Source organism: Nerophis lumbriciformis, linkage group LG36, assembly GCF_033978685.3.
Source record: "Nerophis lumbriciformis linkage group LG36, RoL_Nlum_v2.1, whole genome shotgun sequence".
NCBI lineage: Eukaryota > Metazoa > Chordata > Actinopteri > Syngnathiformes > Syngnathidae > Nerophis > Nerophis lumbriciformis.
In genome coordinates, this window is record NC_084583.2 from 25,893,448 (window position 1) to 25,916,342 (window position 22,895).

Below are 22,895 nucleotides of genomic sequence, written 5' to 3' on the forward strand. Positions count from 1 at the left end.
ACTTTGAGTTTTGGGGTTTGGTTTTTTGATTAGATCGCAGTTTTCGCTGGTCCTGATGTGTGTGTCCAATTAGGTGAGTTTTGAAGCATGTTAAGGGGGTCAAATTACAGCTCAAAGAGGCGGCGGTATAATAATAAAACGCTGGACATACAATAGGGTCCTCTGTCCCAAAGGGACTCGGTGCCTAATAAGTGAAGAATAGTGAACAACAGGCTGAATAAGTGTACGTTATATGAGGCATAAATAACCAACTGGTATGTTAACGTAACATATTATGGTAAGAGTCATTCAAATACCTATAACATATAGAACATGCTATACGTTTACCAAACAATCTGTCACTAAATCCCATGAAATCTTATACGTCTAGTCTCTTACGTGAATGAGATCAATAATATTATTTGATATTTTACGCTAATGTATTAATAATTTCACACATAAGTCGCTCTGGAGTATAAGTCGCACCCCCGGCCAAACTATGGAAAAAACTGCGACTTATAGTCCGAAAAATAGGGTATACGTCGGCCGCCTTCCCTTACATATCGAACTATTGTGCTCCAGATGTTATTCTGCACAACAAAACAGATGGAAAGTTGGAAAAGCATGGATGTCTACAACTTATGTGTCTGTGGCTGGGTTGGGGGTCAGCAACCCGCAGCTCTAGAGCCACATGCGGCTCTTTAGCGGCGCCCTGGTGGCTCCATGGAGCTTTTCCAAAAATGTATGATAATGGGAAAAAGATTAGGTGAAATAATATGGTTTCTGTAAGAGGACCAACACGACACAACCCTTCCTAATTGTTAGAACTACCACTGTTTCATAGGTTTGTGTTTATGCTTCACTGATGAGAGTACAAAGGTGAGCTTTGTTGATGTTATTGACTTGTTGGAGAGCTAATCAGGCATATTTTGTCACTACATGACTGCAAGATAATCGATGCTAAAATGCTATTTAGGCTAGCTGTATGTTCATATTGCATCATTAGGCCTCATTTGTAGGCATATTTGAGCTCATTTAGTTTCCTTTACTCATGTCCTCTGTGTATTTAGTTTAATTTTCAAGTATCTGTATGCAATATTGGCTGCATTTTCTGATAGTTGTTAGTGTGCCATGTTGTTCCAGACCACAGCAAACTTTACCCATCTTGCAAAGATTGTAATAAATCCATTAGAAGAAGACGGCCTGCCGTTTCCTTTAACAAATCTATACCTTTGGCCATTCTAAGACAGTCATTTCCAGGAGTTATCTCACCCTTCGAGAAGTTTTACTAATGTTTTCCAATGTTGTAGAACAAATATTACATTTCAACATTTCTGTCAACAAAGATTTGCGTCACAGTCATTTTGATAGTAGGCTAATATAGCTAATTAGCCACTTACATGTGTTGCCATCTTATATAAGTCTTTTAATTTTATGCGGCTCCAGACCGATTACCTTTTTGTATTAGTGGTCCGATATGGCTCTTTCAACATTTTGGGTTGTCGACCCCTGGGTCAAGGAAATTGCTATTAAGACTCTCCTGGATAAATATGCATAGTTTTTGCTGGCGTTTCATGATTGAACTTGGCGTCTAAGCTGCTGTTGCACGTGGTGTTTACGAGTAGCTTGTTTCCCCCCGTCTTTATCACTGTAGATGTCAACATTGTGTATGTGCTGAAAGCTTCATTCATGATTGCTGCCTTGGGTTAAAGCTTAACTCTTTTAGGTTTTGCTCACATTGGATTTCTTTTATTTAGACTCGTCGAGTTGGTGCTTTTCGAAGAACTCGTAGCAAACTTGTGTTTGATACAAATAATATCAATATAATACTTGAATGGGAAATTATAAACATTAAAAGTACAAACCCCGTTTCCATATGAGTTGGGAAATTGTGTTAGATGTAAATATAACCGGAATACAATGATTTGCAAATCCTTTTCAAGCCATATTCAATTGAATGCACTACAAAGACAACATATTTGGTGTTCAAACTCATAAACTTTATTTTTTTTTTTTGCAAATAATAATTAACTTAGAATTTCATGGCTGCAACACGTTGGAAAAGGGCATATTCACTACTGTGTTACATCACCTTTCCTTTTAACAACACTCAGTAAAGGTTTGGGAACTGAGGAGACACATTTTTGAAGCTTCTCAGGTGGAATTCTTTCCCATTCTTGCTTGATGTACAGCTTAAGTTGTTCAACAGTCCGGGGGTCTCCCTTCTGCTATTTTATTTCTTCAACTCCGCTCCCTTGGACTGGAGTGTGAGCTGCATACTTTTCTTGTTGTTTAAAGTTTTAAGTTAAAAGTTAAAGTTAAAGTAGCAATGATTGTCACACACACACACACTAGGTGTGGTGAAATTTTTCTTCTACATTTGACCCATCCCCTTGTTCACCCTCTGGGAGGTGAGAGGAGCAGTGAGCAGCAGCGGTGCCGCACCCGGTAATCATTTTTGGTGATTTAACCCCCAATTCCAAGCCTTGATGCTGAGTGCAAAGCAGGGAGGTAATGGTTCCCATTTTTATAGTCTTTGGTATGGTTTTGAACTCACAACCTACATATCTCAGGGCGGACACCCTAACCACTAGGCCACTGAGTAGGTGGCCTAGTGCACTATTTGCACTCTTTTGCCCTTTTTGATTACCTTTTGAGGAACTTTAAAGAAAAATGTTTCTTTTTTGCCATTTGAACGATTCGTACAGCCGAAAACAACACAAGCATAGGGCATTTTTTCTTTGAGAAGGGCTAAATGGCGCCAAGTACCCTTTATAAACAGAGCTAGCTTGACCACCACGTATATTTAACGGGAGGGGACGTGAGCCGGACGTGACGTCAGTCAAATCTAAGCAATAGTCTCCGGATGTGTGGCCAGCAGGATGGCAGTTGCTGCATTTGAAGCATCATGAGTGGTCAGCATCCAGCAGCTTCATTTACCTCTACATGCACTTTAAAAAAATGTTTGCGCTATTCAGTGGTTCATATGAAATGCATGCCTGTTACACTTGCTGTACTGTGGTTGACAATCAGCAGTATTAATGCAGGCTGACCAGCTAGAACAACATTGCTTCTGTGGCTGCTGGGTTGTGCGATACACTTGCTATGTACTCTAAATTCTTATTGAATTAAATAACGAGCTTCTCTTCCAGTTATACAATTAACACCCTGTTCTTTGCAGTTTAGATAGTGTAAATAATTAGATTGTGGGTTTGACAAACAGCTGTTTGACAACCACTGCTTCATCCTGTTCAAATAGGATGAACAAACACAATGCGCAGTCGTTAATGGGTGTGAGTATGTCCTATTCTTGTTTGTATTAGGAATGTTCCCATCCAGGTTTTTGCACTTCCGATCCGATACCGATACTGACCGATACTGGCCTATCCGAGCATGTATTAAAGTTGAAAGTTATTTAGCCTACTTAGTTGTCAGAATCATGTTGAAAAGGGTTTTAGTACTCTTGCTAACAACTAGCCAGCTGAATTAGGGGAGTTTGAATAATACACAATGGTTGGTAACAAGAAACTGACCTGTTTATTCAAGGATAAACACAAAATAGACAAAATTATACATGACAAACAGAAATGGCATCATTGAACTAGGGCTGGGCGATATGGCCTTTTTTTAATATTGCGATATTTTAAGGCCATATTGCGATACACGATATATATCTCTATATTTTGCCTTAGCCTTGAATGAACACTTGATGCATATAATCACAGCAGTATGATGATTCTATGTGTTTTGATTGATTGATTGAGACTTTTATTAGTAGGTTGCACAGTGAAGTACATATTCCGTACAATTGACCACTAAATGGTAACACCCCAATAAGTTTTTCAACTTGTTTAAGTCGGGGTCCACTTAAATTGATTCATGATACAGATATATACTATCAGATATATACTATCATCATAATACAGTCATCACACAAGATAATCACATTGAATTATTTACATTATTTATAATCCAGGGTGTGGAGGGTAAGTGTCAAAAAGACAGCCAAAAGAGTTTGATATGAGAATAAATCTAAAGTTAAAATATAGGGTAGAAATGCACCCATTTGCAGGAAATGTAGTCTTGATTTTCAACATTTTCTTTTAAGGCTTGCATGTCTACATTAAAACATTCTTCTTCATACTGCATTAATATATGCTACTTTTAAACTTTCATGCAGAGATTGAAATGACAACTAAAAAAAATCACTATTTTTTTCATACGGTGTTGATGTGGAAATGTTTGCCTCGGCATTTTGATGGTGTGGGCGTGTGGCACCGAATGGAGATAAGCGTCTCGACAGACGTCACAATATTTGAACAATGATGACGAAAACTGTTTTCTCTGTCGTGTCCGTGTGTCGAAAATTGTTATGCGCTTATTTTTTTTATATGATTTTGTGCGTGGCATAGATTTGCCGTGCGCAGAGGACGCTTGAGCAGGCGCGCACCTTAGCGGCTGCGCTAGCATCACAGCTAACGTTAGCCATGCTGCTACCTCGCTCTCTGCTGGGAGAGGGCGTATACGTATGAGACGTATGACGTGACAGTATGTGACGTGTGTAAGAAGGTGCGCTCGCTGTCTGTAAGAGGGAGACACAGGAAAGAGTGAGAAGAGCCTGTCGTGTAATGCCAGCAGCTAAAAGCAACTGCGTGAGAATTGTGGATGTGTTGAAGGTGTGCTGGAAAATGCGGAACGGAAATTAGGGAGCAGCAGAAAAGTGGAATGTATTATTTAAATCGGTGCGTTGGAAAACACGGACCGGAGTTTTTTTAAAACTGGATCTGGATCGGCATTTTCCCATGCCTTGCCGATACGCATTTTTGTGCAAATATCTGCGGCCGATCCGATCCAAATATCGGATCGGGACATCCCTAGTTTGTATATAAGCAAAATAATGTTAACCAAACATAAGGTTCTGCAGTTTAGTTTTTTTGAAATAGAGATTTACTTTGTGCAATGACATCATACAGCTGTGAGTTAACAGGGGGTTGTTCACCTGAGTTCAAGGAAAAATGGCAGTACGGTAGCTCAAATGATGTGATTGTGAAGTCTGCTGGAACGGGATCGATGGGCAAGCCAAATGGCCAAATGATATAAAGAACTCTGATGACACATATCCCCACTAAAGAAGCTTTGCATTTTAGAGACTTAGACTTCCTTTTATTGTCATTCAAATTTGAACTTTACAGTACAGATAAGAACAACATTTCGTTGTATTAGCTCGTTGTAGTGCAGGATAGAAGTGAAATGTATTTTTTTTTTAAAAACAACAAAAGCACACCAAAATAATGAATTCAAGCGCAATGTGCTGTGCTCAAGCACAGTACAGTTCCCCGGGACAGTATGGTTGGAAGACAAGACTGTATTGTTGCTTGAGGCTCAATTGATTATTACTGATGACCACAAGCGTCAGGAGAAGTTGTACAAGTTTGTGCGGGACTTCAGCTCAGTAGGCATCGAAAAGATGCATGTGTATTTTGTTTTGGTCTGACTTTTTTCAACACACACTCTTATTCCATCTATAAAACACCATTAAGTGTTAATATCTCTCTTTAAATCCTTTTCTGTATTGGTCAGTAGTAATTTTACTTTACAGAGTTACCGTATTTTTCGGAGTATAAGTCGCACCTGCCGAAAATGCATGATAAAGAAGGGAAAAAAACATATATAAATTGCACTGGAGCCCGGCCAAACTATGAAAAAAACTGCGACTTATATACGGTATATTTCGTTTTATCATGTGGCGAATAAGCTATTTTAAAACCTGTCGAATGTTGTTAAAATGTTCAATCAAAGGTTTTATGAAGATGATAGCTTGAGACCTGAACAATTATTTCACTTTGTCTTTTGAAATAGCTATCAAATAAGAAATGTTGTCTTCAAATTTGAACCTTTTCGTTCCTATTTGACATGGCCCTAATTCTCTCTGATTGAATAACAAAGCCAAATACAGGAATGTTCATGTCATTCATCAGAAGGTGACGAGATATGTCAACATTATTTGAAGCACCTAGTGGGAGTTGCACCCTTCATCTAATAATGATGCCCGTGGATGTTCCCACAACTACAATCAAAATAGAAATAAAGGGTGTATTTTACAGTAGCTTGCCACTGGCCACGAAACAATCACATTATATCCAGGCATGTGAGCACCCTTTGAGAGAAAACGAGGAAAACTGACTAAAAAAAAGAAGAACATTTCCTGCAGTTGGGTGCATTTACACACTAAATTTTACCTTTTAGATTTATTTTCATCTACCTTCCTCTATTGGCTGTCTTTTTGACACTTCCATTTCCCATGTAATGTACCACAGAATTTGTAGTAGATCATTTACTAACTTAACTACTAGAGATGTCCGATAATATCGGACTGCCGATATTATCGGCCGATAAATGCTTTAAAATGTCATATCGGAAATTATCGGTATCAGTTTCAAAATCATCAGTATCGGTTTCAAAAGTAAAATGCATGACTTTTTAAAACGCGCTGTGTACACGGACGTAGGGAGAAGTACAGAGCGACAATAAACCTTAAAGGCACTGCCTTTGCGTGCCGGCCCAGTCACATAATATCTACGGCTTTTCACACACACAAGTGAATGCAAACGCATACTTGGTCAACAGCCATACAGGTCACATTGAGGGTGGCCGAATAAACAACTTTAACACTGTTACAAATATGCGCCACACTGTGAACCCACACCAAACAAGAATGACAAACACATTTCGGGAGAACATCCGCACCGTAACACAACATAATCACAACAGAACAAATACCCAGAAACCCTTGCAGCACTAACCCTTCCGGGACGCTACAATATACACCCCCCGCTACCTCCTACACCTGCCCCCCCCAACCCCGCCCACCTCAACCTCCTCATGCTCTCTCAGGGAGAGCATGTCCCAAATTCCAAGCTGCTGATTTGAGGCATGTTAAAAAAATAATGCACTTTGTGACTTCAATAATAAATATGGCATTTTTTTCCATAACTTGAGTTGATTTATTTTGGAAAACCTTGTTACATTGTTTAATGCATCCAGCGGGGCATCACAACAAAATTAGGCATAATAATGTGTTCATTCCACCACTGTATGTATCGGTATCGCTTGATATCGGAATTGGTTATTAAGAGTTGGACAATATCGGCAAAAAAGCCATTATCGGACATCTCTAATAACTACCCTTAAATATTCTTTAACATGCATGCAAAAAACTTGTTATCCATTTGGCAACTCTCTCCAATAGCCACGCCCACTCGGGTAATATACTTACGGTGTTGTGGCCTCGGTTTACGTCGGCCACGTCACAAATATACATTCTCGCTGGCTACTAATAAATACTCTACAACTTCAACTGGTTGGGAACTAACAGTGTTTTCGGATTGTAATCATCCTAATATGATTAACATTAGGGCTGTGAATCTTTGGGTGTCCCACAATTCGATTCAATTCAATATCGATTCTTGGGGTCACGATTCGATTCAAAATCGATTTTTTTTTTCAATTCAACACGATTCTCGATTCAAAAAGGATATTTTCCCGATTGAAAAGGATTGTCTATTCATTGAATACATAGGATTTGAGCAGGATCTACCCCAGTCTGCTGACGTGCAAGCAGAGTAAAAAGCTTTTATAATTGTAAAGGACAATGTTTTATCAACTGATTGCAATAATGTACATTTGTTTGAACTATTAAATGAAGCAAAAATATGACTTATTTTATCTTTGTGAAAATATTGGACACAGTGTGTTGTCAAGCTTATGAGATGTGATGCAAGTGTAAGCCACTGTGACACTATTGTTCTTTTTTATAAATGTCTAATGATCCAATGAGGGATTTTTAATCAGTGCTATGTTGAAATTGTAACTAATATTGATACTATTGTTGATAATATTCATTTTTGTTTCACTACTTTCGGTTTGTTCTGTGTCGTGTTTGTGTCTCCTCTCAATTGCTCTGTTTATTGCACTTTTTATTTAATTGCTGGGCCGGGTTTGGTTTTGGAATTGGATTGCATTGTTATGGTATTGCTTTGTTGGCTTGATTAATAAAAAAATAAAAAATAATAAATAAAAATTAAAAAATAAATACAATTTTTTTAAAATGAGAATAGATTCTGAATCGCACAACGTGAGAATCGTGATTCGAATTCAAATCGATTTTTTCCCACACCCCTAATTAGCAGCAAAGTAGACAGCCGTCAATGTGGTGGCTCTGAGAGTTTTTTGATTGATTGAGACTTGTATTAGTAGATTGCACAGTACAGTACATATTCCGTACAATTGACCACTAAATGGTAACACCCCAATAAGTTTTTACACTTGTTTAAGTCAGGGGTCCACTTAAATTGATTCTGTCAGGACTTGGACTATGGAGTTTTTGTTTTCCCAAGATGCAAGAGAATTTGGATCGGACATGGCTTGGACATAGCAGGTTTAGAAAAGATATGACTCCAGCACGAACAACAGAAAATGAAAAGCTTAAATAACACAGACATGATTAACGAAAACAGGTGCGTGACTCAAAACGTGAAACAGGTGCGTGATGTGACAGGTGAAAACTAATGGTTGCTATGGTGACAAACAAGAGTGCACAATGAGTCCAAATGTGGAACAGGTGAAACTAATGTGGTAATCATGCAAACAAGACAAGGGAGTGAAAAGACAGAAACTAAAGAGTCCTATAACTAAACAAAACATGACTTAAAACAAAACATGATTACACAGACATGACAGATTCATGATACAGATATATACTATCATCATAATACAGTCGTCACACAAGATAATCATCAGAGTATATACATTGAATTATTTACATTATTTACAAAGAGCAAATGGAGGCGACGACAAGTAAGCTAACTAGATGGTTAGCTAATTAGCGAGCTTGTTTTGGTGCTCCTGAGACCGTCTCCCCGTCCTGCAACTCAGTGTAGCATTTAAGCAAGAGGAAAAGCAAGTACCTGCGGCTGAGGTGAGCGTTCAACAAATTTGGTTTATGTGTCAAAGTCAAGTGAATGATCGATGACATTTGATTAGTATTAGAAGCGGCCCGCAGGCCACAGCCGCCTGCTGCTGTTTTGCACGCACCAATACTCCATAAGTGTTGGCGCTAGGAATTTTCAGAAAAGGGTGCCAGGGACCCCATCAAGTCATAAAAATGGGGTCCCACAGTATATTTTTGGGGTGCCACTTTTTTGTGAGCGTTTTGAAAACAAATGATAAATGTATGCATTATCCTGTTACATCTCACATTCTATATTACTTTTTTTTTTTGAAAAAAGTTGTCATAAACATTAATTCATTCAAAAAAATAATTTAAAAAAACAACACATTTTTATTCAGTTATAAACATTCAATCACTTTCATCTTTCCTTCATGGATCTAAACTTGACCCCTGACGGTATTTTTTTTCTATATTTTTATTGTAATATCATACCTGCCAACTTTTGAAATCAGAAAAACCTAGTAGCCAGGGTCCAGGGGCCGCAGGACAAAGTGGGGGGTTCAGGCTTCGCCCCCCGACGCAAAATGATTATTAGCATTCAGACAGGTTAAAATGTTGCTAAAACCATCACTTTTCTATCAGTCACAGTGACTTTTCAAAACAAAAATATTACAGCAAAAATCATATGGGTTGATTGACATGTTTATTCTGTAAGCTAACTTCAATAGTTTGAAATTATTTTGACAGTTAATGCCAGTTATCCTGTCAACCTTTCACAAGACTTCAATTTGTTCATTGAAAGTATAAACACTTTTTACAGTAAACAAATGGTAAAACAGTACTAAACAATTCCATTAAAAAAAGAATTGGTGTCATTATTAACTTTCTGTCCAAGCTTGTATAATCTACTGCCTTGTTCAATTGTAAAAAATATTCAATTCAATAGCATGGAATTACAATTCAAATGTAGTTTTTTTGTAAGCCTTTCAAAAGAATTCAAAATATGAAAAATTAATGACAATTAATTGAAGCCATCAGACACTTGAAAAGTGGCACATCACATCTCTAATGTAATCATTTGAACTTTTCAACAGAAATAGCACTGCAAAAATATTGAGGACATACTTCTGTATTTTGGTAGTTATGCTGTCAACATTTAACAAGATTTCTTCAACTTGGACTTGAAAGCATAAATAGTATAAACACTTTTAACAGTATAACAGTACTAAACAATTCCAATAGATAACATTGGTGTCATTACCTTTTTGTGGCTAAAATCCAAATTCTATTCAAAGACACTGAATAATGTTTGATGTTTTGGTTCGACCACATCCATATTTTTTGGCGATTTTCGAGTCGGGAAACATTTTCCGATATAACTGTCCCATGTGATCAGCCAGTGCGATTGGAAGTCCATGCTCAATTATTGCCTCCGTAAATAAAACTTGGGCATTTATCACATCCAAAGAATCTGTTTGGGCGACGAAAAACGTTGAAAGTTTTCCACTTGTATCGCTAGCAACGGCATTAGACTTGTGTTTTTTTGTCCCAACGTGGTCTTTTACATCGCTAATTCCTCCGTGTCCCATCGAAAAATCTTGTCTGCACAAGGTGCAATTCGCGTAGTTTTCACCCTTTTTGGAACGGATAATTATTCCCGGATAGGCTTTTGAATATTCTTCACGGAATGACTGCAGTTTTCTTTTCGGTTTAAGACTCGTTTGCGATTTTTCTCCGGCTGATTCCATGATCGTTCGCTTGTTTGGAAACAATGGCAACTGGTGCCTCGTGCTTGGCAGCGGTGCTATAAATAGCCTCGCGCATGGCATTCGGAATGGCTCGATAGGAAGCTACGGGAAGCAGTGTCGATTGTCATTGTTGTTACGCGATTTCGTGAACAAAACTTTAAAAAAAAAAAAAAAATTTAATTAATGAAAAACCGTATTTTTTATCACTGCAACCGTAACCCGGAATAGGTTGATGAAAACCGTACTAATTACGGGAAAACCGGAGTAGTTGGCAGGTATGTAATATTTTCAGAATGTGTTTGTTTTATTTTTGGCCAAAATAAGACAAAGAAAACAATCTGAAGTTGTCTTTATTTTTTTGTTTTAATGCCATGATTTGAATAGTCCGGCCCAAGTGTGCACACATTTTCCACCATGCGGCCCCTGAGCTAAAATGAGTTTGACAGCCCTGGTTTAGCTGGTATTTCATTATAAAAACGCGGAAGTCGAAAATTAATGTTTTAAAACGCGGACATGTAACATGCCCGTACATAGCAAATGGTGAGTAAGAGTGATGAATTCTCATGAAGAATTTGACTGTGACTGGGCTTGTAATTACACACAGGCCTTATGCTCGGGCAGCTAATAACAAAGAGGGAGAAGAAAATGAAGTTGCTTCAAGGTGGCCAACGTTCTACAAACAAAACGTGTGGACGTCAGGCGATATCATCATACATATAGTACATTACGTTTAAATCTAGTTTTTCTTACTTTAAACACTGTCAAATATGGGCCCGTGTGTGTGTGTGTGTGTGTGTGTGTGTTTGCTGTCTTACCTGCTGAATCGTAGCCTCTGTACTCTAGTCTCTGCAGCCCCTTCACTAGGGTCTCAAATATCTCCTTCCTGGTGCGAGGCACTTGATGGTTTAGGTAAGCAAAAATCCCTTTAGGACATAGAGAGGCAGCATTAAGCAAACTATTTTGGAACTTTAAGTCAATATTTGTATTTTAAGAACAGTCAAACATGCATGATGCTTGTTTGCTGACATGAATAACCTGGGCATATTTATTACATCCTATAACTGTGCAATCTTTACATTTACATGTTGAAAATGTGCAATACCTGTTTTCACACAGCTCACCTGGTAAACTCCTCATTGATATTGTTTATCTTGTAAATGAGTTACTATAGTCGTCCTACTTGGTACCTTTTGTTCATTGTATCAATCAATCAAAGTTTATTTATATAGCCCTTAATCACAAGTGTCTCAATGTGGGATCAAGTATATTTCATTTGTTGGCCACTGTAACATAACACACAGGTTATGAAACTTAAATGAAGTATTGTTGGCGGTTTTTTGATGCATTTTAGAGTGATTTAAAGGCAGAATGAATTGCTTCAATTAGCTGCATTGCTAGCCACCTAAAACAAGCAGATTATTACGAGTTAGAATGCAAAAAAAACAAAAACATAAGTGTTGGAGAAGGCAAAATTCCAAAAAAAAAGGGCAGTTGCCCTTTAAATATACGGAAAATTTGAATCCAAATATAGTTGTTAAATAAATAAACACACAATACATATAATTTCTATCATTTTTTTTTCTATGATTGAAAAATTAACATGAAAAAAATACTTTGTTATATTTGATTGAAAAAAAAACAAGCACTGATCAGGTTAAATGTTCTTAATACATTGTTATGTTTTCCATAACAGGGGCTCTGTGTGAAGTGAATTATATTTATATAGCGCTTTTCCTTAGTGACTCTAAGCGCTTTTACATAGTGAAAGCCAATATCTAAGTTACATTTAAAGCAGTGTGGGTGGCACTGGGAACAGGTGGCAGAAGTGTCTTGCCCAAGGACACAACGGCAGTGACTAGGCTGGCGGAAGTGGGGATCGAACCTGCAACCCTCAAGTTGCTGGCACGGCCGCTCTACCAACCGAGCTATACCGTGTGTGTGTGTGTGTGTGTGTGTGTGTGTGTGTGTGTGTGTGTGTGTGTGTGTGTGTGTGTGTGTATATGTGTGTGTGTGTTCTTGTATTTCTACCATTCTTGAGACATCAACAAGGAAAAGTACCTTCCATATGAGGACCGGTGAACAAATTAGGACATAAATCATGGTCCCAATACGGAAAACCATTCCATCTAATAGAGAGCCAAATACTAGAGTCTGTGAACATTGCTCCAAAGTCAGGATTTTTTGTTAATTTAATGTGCATAGAAGAGTAAACATTGACAGTTGCAAAGGCAGCAATATATGATAAAACAAGACGGCAGCTCATGCAGGACTTCCCTATTCCTTCCCAAATAAAACCGCCAGGTGAACAGCTGATTTGACGACTTCCGGTGCTGACGTAAGACAACCCGCGTCCCATATGTGACCATAGGATGAACAAATACACTACGCTACTAAGACTATAGTGGCCATTGACGGTTAGCTTCTACAGCTGGGTTGCCCAAAGTGCGGCACAGAGGCCATCTGTGGTCCTTGGCTTGCTTGTCATCGGCCTTAAGCACGTTACAAAAAACAAAAAAATAGAGATGTGTCTGATTTAAAAGTGGTACCCCCTCTGGTCAACAAATGTAATAACAAGTGTGTGTAAGAAATAGAAACGCCCCCCGTTAAATGTAATTCATTAATAATATATACTGTATATATATATATATATATTAGGGATGCAACTAACAACTAATTTGATAACCGATTAATCTGTCGATTATTACTTCGATTAATAGATTAATAATCGGATAAAAGAGACAAACAACATTTCTATCCTTTCCGGTATTTTATTGGAAAAAAACAGCATACTGGCACCATACTTATTTTGATTATTGTTTCTCAGCTGTTTGTAAATGTTGCAGTTTATAAATAAAGGTTTATATATAAAAAAAAAAAAAGTAGCCACTGCGCATGTGCATAGCATAGATCCAACGAAGCGATGACTAAATTAATCGCCAACTATTTTTATAATCGATTAGTTATTGCAGCCCTAATATATATATATATATATATATATATATATATATATATATACATACATAGACATACTGTAATAACTTGAAGTAAATAATGAATACAACAAAAAAAACAAAAAAAAACATTTTACTGAAAGCAGTCTTTTTCTCACAATGTGTCGACTTTTTTCTTCTACAATAATGAAACATTTCTCATATTCTTTCTGTAATATTGCAAGATTTTCTTGTTTTTACAAGAAATTACTTTTTTTGTCAAATCATTATTTTTTAATGCAAAATGGTGACATTTGTCTTATAAAATTCCAACTTTTATCACAACATTGCCAATTTTTTTGTTGTTCTTGTAAAATATTAAAACATTTTTGAGTACAATTATGACCTTTGTCAAAATTATGCCAAGTAAAATTCAGATTATTATTATAATATTGCCAACATTTTAAAGTTTTCTTATAAAACTGTGACCTTTGTCGAGTAAAATTACGACTCATTTAATAAAATTGCCAAAAATGTTACGCTTTTCTTGTAAAATTGCGACTGTTATTGAGTAAAATTCCAACTTTGATCATAATATTGCTACATAGCCCCTAAAGGGATATGTATCTCGTGCTCACCCAAAATGTTCTTGTGCGCTCGAGATGTTTTCCCGTGAGCACAAGAAACATTTAGGGACATGGGAAAATATTTTTTTTAGATATGTTTCTTGTGCTCACGGGAAAACATCTTGTGCGCACGAGATACATATCTAAAAAAAAAAATTCCCCAATGTCCCTTTAGGGCACTGTTTTTCAACCACTGTGCCGCGGCACACTAGTGTGCTGTGAGATACAGTCTGGTGTGTAATTATAGTATAGTAATTATAGTCTGCAAATGATGTGTTGTTGTTGAATGTCAGTGCTGTCTAGAGCTGGGCAGAGTAACCGTGTAATACTCTTCCATATCAGTAGGTGGCAGCAGGTACCTAATTGCTTTGTAGATGTCGGAAACAGCGGGACGCAGCGTGCAAGTAAAAAGGTGTCTAATGCTTAAACCAAAAAATAAACAAAAGGCGGTGCCGCTAAAAAAAGGCATTGAAGCTTCGGTAAGGCTATGCAGAACGAAGCTAAAACTGAACTGGCTGCAAAGTAAACAAAAACAGAATGCTGGACGACAGCAAAGACTTACTGTGGAGCAAAGACGACAATCAACAATGTCCCCACAAAAAAGGATAAAAACAACTGACATATTCTTGATTGCTAAAACAAAGTAGATGCAGGAAATATCGCTCAAAAGGAAGACATGAAACTGCTCCAGGAAAATACCAAAAAAAGAGAAAAAGCCACCAAAATAGGAGCGCAAGACAAGAACTAAAACACTACACACAGGAAAACAGCAAAAAAACAACTAAAAATAAGTCAGGGTGTGATGTGACAGGTCGCGACGGTACACCTACTTTGAGACAAGAGCTATAGTGATGCATGCTTGGTTATGCTATAAAGTCATATCCAACAATTGCGACAACGACTTTTTACGGTCAACGGAGTTTTGTTTTTTAATGATTTCTGCTGGTGGTGTGCCTCCGCATTTTTTCAACGCAAAAAATGTGCCTTGGCTCAAAAAAGGTTGAAAAACACTTTAGGGGCTCCGTCTATTGCACAAACCTTTTTGATTGATTGATTGAAACTTGTATTAGTAGATTGCACAGTACAGTACATATTCCATATAACTGACCACTAAATGGTAACACCCCAATAAGTTTTTACACTATTTTAAGTCGGGGTCCACGTTAATCAATTCATGGAACAAATATATACTATCAGCATAATACAGTCATCACACAAGTTCATCATCAGAGTATATACAAACCCTGTTTCCATATGAGTTGGGAAATTGTGTTAGATGTAAATATAAACGGAATACAATGATATGCAAATCATTTTCAACCCATATTCAATTGAATGCACTACAAAGACAACATATTTGATGTTCAAACTCATAAACTTTATTTTTTTTTGCAAATAATAATTAACTTAGAATTTCATGGCTGCAACACGTGCCAAAGTAGTTGGGAAAGGGCATGTTCACCACTGTGTTACATGGCCTTTCCTTTTAACAACGTTTGGGAACTGAGGAGACACATTTTTGAAGCTTCTCAGGTGGAATTCTTTCCCATTCTTGCTTGATGTACAGCTTAAGTTGTTCAACAGTCCGGGGGTCTCCGTTGTGCTATTTTAGGCTCCACATTTTCAATGGGAGACAGGTCTGGACTACAGGCAGGCCAGTCTAGTACCCACACTCTTTTACTATGAAGCCACGTTGATGCAACACGTGGCTTGGTATTGTCTTGCTGAAATAAGCAGGGGCGTCCATGGTAACGTTGCTTGGATGGCAACATATGTTGCTCCAAAACCTGTATGTACCTTTCAGCATTAATGGTGCCTTCACAGATGTGTAAGTTACCCATGTCTTGGGCACTAATACACCCCCATACCATCACACATGCTGCCTTTTACACTTTGCGCCTATAACAATCCGGATGGTTCTTTTCCTCTTTGGTCCGGAGGACACGACGTCCACAGTTACCAAAAACAATTTGAAATGTGGACTCGTCAGACCACAGAACACTTTTCCACTTTGTATCAGTCCATCTTAGATGAACTCAGGCCCAGTGTTTCTGGGTGTTGTTGATAAACGGGTTTCGCCTTGCATAGGAGAGTTTTAACTTGCACTTACAGATGTAGCGACCAACTGTAGTTACTGACAGTGGGTTTCTGAAGTGTTCTTGAGCCCATGTGGTGATATCCTTTACACACTGATGTCGCTTGTTGATGCAGTACAGCCTGAGGGATGGAAGGTCACGGGCTTAGCTGCTTACGTGCAGTGATTTCTCCAGATTCTCTGAACCCTTTGATGATATTATGGACCGTAAATGGTGAAATCCCTAAATTCCTTGCAATAGCTGCTTGAGAAAGGTTTTTCTTAAAACTGTTCAACAATTTGCTCATGCATTTGTTGACAAAGTGGTGACCCTCGCCCCATCCTTGTTTGTGAATGACTGAGCATTTCATGGAATCTACTTTTATGCCCAATCATGGCACCCACCTGTTCCCAATTAGCCTGCACACCTGTGGGATGTTCCAAATAAGTGTTTGATGAGCATTCCTCAACTTTATCAGTATTTATTGCCACCTTTCCCAACTTCTTTGTCACGTGTTGCTGGCATCAAATTCTAAAGTTAATGATTATTTGCAAAAAGAAAAAATGTTTATCAGTTTGAACATCAAATATGTTGTCTTCAACTGAATATGGGTTGAAACGGATTTGCAAATCATTGTATTCCGTTTATATTTACATCTAACATAATTTCCCAACTCATATGGAAACGGGGTTTGTATTATACTGCCAAAAATCCAAGTTTTCCTTGTGAAATTGCAACTCATTTTTCATAACAAGCTATTTTTATATTTGCATAGTTTGTATGTATGATTAATGTTGTAAATACAAATCTAGGTAGGCCATTTTGGGAGGTGTCAAGAAGGTAAAAAATACAAATATGTGTGTAGAAATGTCACACACACTGCAGTCCATTGAGTGGTGCACATTGCAGCAGCCAGGTAGGCAGGTTGTGGTTGAAAGTAGAGAAAACAAAGTTGTTAAAGATTGATTGTAAAGTTCGTGATGTTTGTCACCACATGTTCACATATTTCCAGACAATATTGTTTTGGGACATATGTCTCTTTCTGTGTGTGATGTGAGGCTGCAATGACGTGAAGGCCCAGCAGTCACCAGAGAGGAGGAGGAGGAGGAGGAGGGCGGGAGCGCAGACACGTAGCAGTTTACAGTCAAGCCACCAAAGTGGAGCGTTTCAAAGCGGTCTTATCCGCCAAACAAACACACATATTACCCGGCAGAGTTACAGAGTGGGAAGGTCACAACTCCACATATTTCCGTCAAAGCGAAGTCACCGTTCGTATAAAACAAAAAGAGCAGAAAAAGCTCAACCGCTCCAAAGGAGGTGAATATAAACTTACCACACATGGCTCAAGCTTGGCTGGGTAAAGTCAGGCGGAATTAGTTGTATTCTCAGCGGGACTTGAAGATGCTTCTGTCGCGTTAAGAGCTCAGGCTGCCAGTGAAGGGAGCGAACATTTAAACTGTGATTCCGGTAGAGGAGAGCACAGAGCACACACACCCCTTGGATGTTGACGCCTGACTCCTCCCCCTCCGCCTCCTGTTGACGCCTGACTCCTCCCCCTCCGCCTCGAGTTGACGCCTGACTCCTCCCCCTCCGCCTCGAGTTGACGCCTGACTCCTCCCCCTCCGCCTCTTGGCCCCTTCGAGGAGTTCGTCATGAAAGTCGTCTCGCTCTCATGCTCGAAAACTTGAAAGCGCGTGCAAATCTGACCTACTGAGTGCGCGCGCAGAGGATGGCGTCTCTCGAGGGAGCAAAATAAGACGCGCTTATCCAGTTAGCTTGTCTGTCCTCATGAATATGCAAAACATATGCTAATTTATCAGAACGCCCACAATACTGGGAGGAGATGCAAATTTGATATATATTTATATATATATATATATATATTATATATATATAATGTGTGTGTGTATATATATATAAATATATATATATATATATATTAGAGATGCGCGGATAGGCAATTATTTCATCCGCAACCGCATCAGAAAGTCGTCAACCATCCGCCATCCACCCGATGTAACATTTGATCAGAACCGCACCCGCCCGTTGTTATATATCTAATGATAATATAGACGATGCAAGGCATTAGTGAGGTTATAAAGCTTTTGCCTGTTAAAGAAAGGAGACTGATCCAATGCAGCACAGACATTCGCGTGCCACGCTGTCACAACCCAGACGCACACCAGTGCGCAATCATATGGGAGCCGCGCTGAGCGCACCTCCAAGCGCGTCTCGCTGCCGGCGACGGCCGGGTATGGGCCTGACGCTCCAGCGCCATCCATTTTCAGGGCTAGTTGATTCGGCAGGTGGGTTGTTACACACTCCTTAGCGGGTTCCGACTTCCATGGACACCGTCCTGCTGTCTATATCAACCAGGGTGAGCCCCACCCCTTTCGTGAGCGCACTGCGCACGGAGTGACCCCTGTTACGCGCCCCCGGCAACAGGGGTGGTGGGCAGGTAAGCTGCGCGGGCGGAGCGCGCGGACTGACCCCTGTTACGAGCCCCCGGCCACGGGGGTGGCGGGCAGGTAAGCTGCTTACCTGCTGCGCGTGACGCCGGCCACGGCGAAGGCGGACGAGGCGGGGTGTCGGTGCGGTGGGCGCGGTGGTGACCCTGGACGTGCGTCGGGCCCTTCTCGCGGATCGCCTCAGCTACGGCTCCCGGTGGGGCCCTCTCGGGGGAAGGGGCCTCGGTCCCGGACCCCGGCGAGGCGTCGGGGGCCTTCACCGCTCCGTAAAAGTGTCCATCTCTTTTTGTTTTCTTCTTCTGTTGTGGCATATGCTGCAGGTGCCTGCTCGGATCTGAACCCAAGTGGTGTTTTGTTATTGGACTTTTGTGCCCGTCACGGATTGTCCATAACGAACACCATGTTCAAGCATAAGGGTGTCCATATGTGCACTTGGCACCAGGACACCCTAGGCCGCAGTTCTATGATCGACTTTGTAGTTGTGTCATCGGATTTGCGGCCTCATGTTTTGGACACTCGGGTGAAGAGAGGGGCGGAGCTTTCTACCGATCACCACCTGGTGGTGAGTTGGCTGCGATGGTGGGGGAGGATGCCGGACAGACCTGGCAGGCCCAAACGCATTGTGAGGGTTTGCTGGGAACGTCTGGCAGAGTCTCCTGTCAGAGAGAGTTTCAATTCCCACCTCCGGAAGAACTTTGAACATGTCACGAGGGAGGTGCTGGACATTGAGTCCAAGTGGACCATGTTCCGCACCTCTATTGTCGAGGCGGCTGATTGGAGCTGTGGCCGCAAGGTAGTTGGTGCCTGTCGTGGCGGTAATCCTAGAACCCGTTGGTGGACACCGGCGGTGAGGGATGCCGTCAAGCTGAAGAAGGAGTCCTATCGGGTTCTTTTGGCTCATGGGACTCCTGAGGCAGCGGACAGGTACCGACAGGCCAAGCGGTGTGCGGCTTCAGCGGTCGCGGAGGCAAAAACTCGGACATGGGAGGAGTTCGGGGAAGCCATGGAAAACGACTTCCGGACGGCTTCGAAGCGATTCTGGACCACCATCCACCGCCTCAGGAAGGGGAAGCAGTGCAGTGCCAACACCGTGTATGGTGCGGATGGTGTTCTGCTGACCTCGACTGCGGAAGTTGTGGATCGGTGGAGGGAATACTTCGAAGACCTCCTCAATCCCACCAACACGTCTTCCTATGAGGAAGCAGTGCCTGAGGAATCTGTGGTGGGCTCTCCTATTTCTGGGGCTGAGGTTGCTGAGGTAGTTAAAAAGCTCCTCGGTGGCAAGGCCCCGGGGGTGGATGAGATCCGCCCGGAGTTCCTTAAGGCTCTGGATGCTGTAGGGCTGTCTTGGTTGACAAGACTCTGCAGCATCGCGTGGACATCGGGGGCAGTACCTCTGGATTGGCAGACCGGGGTGGTGGTTCCTCTCTTTAAAAAGGGGAACCGGAGGGTGTGTTCTAACTATCGTGGGATCACACTCCTCAGCCTTCCCGGTAAGGTCTATTCAGGTGTACTGGAGAGGAGGCTACGCCGGATAGTCGAACCTCGGATTCAGGAGGAACAGTGTGGTTTTCGTCCTGGTCGTGGAACTGTAGACCAGCTCTATACTCTCGGCAGGGTCCTTGAGGGTGCATGGGAGTTTGCCCAACCAGTCTACATGTGCTTTGTGGACTTGGAGAAGGCATTCGACCGTGTCCCTCGGGAAGTCCTGTGGGGAGTGCTCAGAGAGTATGGGGTTTCGGACTGTCTGATTGTGGCGGTCCGCTCCCTGTATGATCAGTGTCAGAGCTTGGTTCGCATTGCCGGCAGTAAGTCGGACACGTTTTCGGTGAGGGTTGGACTCCGCCAAGGCTGCCCTTTGTCACCGATTCTGTTCATAACTTTTATGGACAGAATTTCTAGGCGCAGTCAAGGCGTTGAGGGGATCCGGTTTGGTGGCTGCAGGATTAGGTCTCTGCTTTTTGCAGATGATTTGGTCCTGATGGCTTCATCTGGCCAGGATCTTCAGCTCTCACTGGATCGGTTCGCAGCTGAGTGTGAAGCGACTGGGATGAGAATCAGCACCTCCAAGTCTGAGTCCATGGTTCTCGCCCGGAAAAGGGTGGAGTGCCATCTCCGGGTTGGGGAGGAGATCTTGCCCCAAGTGGAGGAGTTCAAGTACCTCGGAGTCTTGTTCACGAGTGAGGGAAGAGTGGATCGTGAGATCGACAGGCGGATCGGTGCGGCGTCTTCAGTAATGTGGACGCTGTATCGATCCGTTGTGGTGAAGAAGGAGCTGAGCCGGAAGGCAAAGCTCTCAATTTACCGGTCGATCTACGTTCCCATCCTCACCTATGGTCATGAGCTTTGGGTTATGACCGAAAGGACAAGATCACGGGTACAAGCGGCCGAAATTAGTTTCCTCCGCCGGGTGGCGGGACTCTCCCTTAGAGATAGGGTGAGAAGCTCTGTCATCCGGGGGGAGCTCAAAGTAAAGCCGCTGCTCCTCCGCATCGAGAGGAGCCAGATGAGGTGGTTCGGGCATCTGGTCAGGATGCCACCCGAGCGCCTCCCTAAGGAGGTGTTTAGGGCATGTCCGACCGGTAGGAGGCCACGAGGAAGACCCAGGACACGTTGGGAAGACTATGTCTCCCGGCTGGCCTGGGAACGCCTCGGGATCCCCCGGGAGGAGCTGGACGAAGTGGCTGGGGAGAGGGAAGTCTGGGCTTCCCTGCTTAGGCTGCTGCCCCCGCGACCCGACCTCGGATAAGCGGCAGAAGATGGATGGATGGATGGATATATATTTCCCAATTGGTTTAACTGCCACCCGCCTGAATCTATTTAAAATCTAATTTTTTTTAATTTCAACCGCCCGACCCGACCCGCGGATAAAATCTAATTTTTTTAAATTTCATCCGCCCGATCCGCGGATAATCCGCGGACTCCGTATATATATCTACATCCTGAAAATATGCAAACAAAACTGTGTTTAGATAATTGATACTTCAAACTTGCATAAATAAATCTTAAGTAATATAACATAACTTGGCTTCTGAGAGTTTCAAAATGTAATGAATAAAATGCTAAAGTTGTTGATAAACAACCAATTATTTTAATAATTAAATATGGTCATTTTAAATGAAGTATGATCATTTAAAATGAATTATTTCAAATATGTTTATTTTAATGTATAATTCTATGGCTGGATGTAATAAGGAGTCAGAAACAATACAAATAAAAATACAATTATTTTGATGTTTTTAGCAAAATATAGTAAAATTTTTTTTTTTTTTTTTAATTAATAAATATATTTGTTTTTAGGTAAGATAAACATAATAATACAATTTGTCTCTAGTCTGGATGATTTAGTTCTTGTCACCCTGTTGTCCTCCCGTCATGAAAAAAGGCTGTCCTCACTCAGGTCCGCATGGAGCTGGAGGGGGCGTGGCCTCCAGTTCTGCCTGAAAATCGGGAGATTTTCGGGAGAATATTTGTCCCGGGAGGTTTTCGGGAGAGGCGCTGAATTTTGGGAGTCTCCCGGAAAATTCGGGAGGGTTGGCAAGTATGATTTACATTGTAGATTGTCACTGAAGGCATCAAAACTATGACTGAACACATGTGGAATTATGTACTTAACAAAAAAAGGTGAAATAACTGAATAAAGAATTTTGGGTGGCATGCCAAATGTTCTCAGCCTTCTTAGGAAGTACAGTCTTTATTGTTTGTTGGGTGTTGTGGTCCCAGGTGAGGTCCTCGCTGATTGACTTGATCATGAAACATATTCTAGCAAAGTCCTAGGTCTCGTTGAGAACTCCATTGAGTTGATCGATGCAGAAGTGAAAGAATACAATGTTTCTTTTATGTCTCATAAATCTGACTCGTATGATAAAGACTGGTTTGGGTTTAACTCTTGGTAGGCCTGGACTTGGATTGTGATAAGTGGTTTCTCAAGAAACCACCCTGCTCGTTAAAGTGCAGGAGTGTCATGACTTACTGCACCCCATGGAGTGAACCAAGGACGACATGTTGACATAGGAGTGGCAAGGCAAGGCAAGAGCTCCATTTGTACAATTCAAAGTGCTCGACTGAAATTACAAGAAGGCAAAACTAAAACACAAATCAAAAAAGTAATCATCATTT

At 40.9% G+C, this 22,895-nt stretch overlaps 1 protein-coding gene across 2 annotated transcripts in view; it reads right to left on the bottom strand.

Annotated features, from left to right (window-relative positions):
* gfpt2 (glutamine-fructose-6-phosphate transaminase 2) overlaps nt 1-22,895 on the bottom strand; it is a 112,542-nt gene that overhangs the window by 47,883 nt on the left and 41,764 nt on the right. The window contains exons 1-2 of one of the 2 annotated variants that reach the window (XM_061930020.2): nt 17,642-17,795; nt 11,493-11,600 (exon numbers count right to left, since the gene is read on the bottom strand). In XM_061930020.2, the coding sequence (XP_061786004.1) occupies nt 11,493-11,600; nt 17,642-17,648 (115 nt within the window). In that variant the 5' untranslated portion in view covers nt 17,649-17,795. Of the gene's footprint in view, nt 1-11,492; nt 11,601-17,641; nt 17,796-22,895 lie in introns of those variants that run through there. The other variant, XM_061930021.2, reaches the window with a different exon arrangement.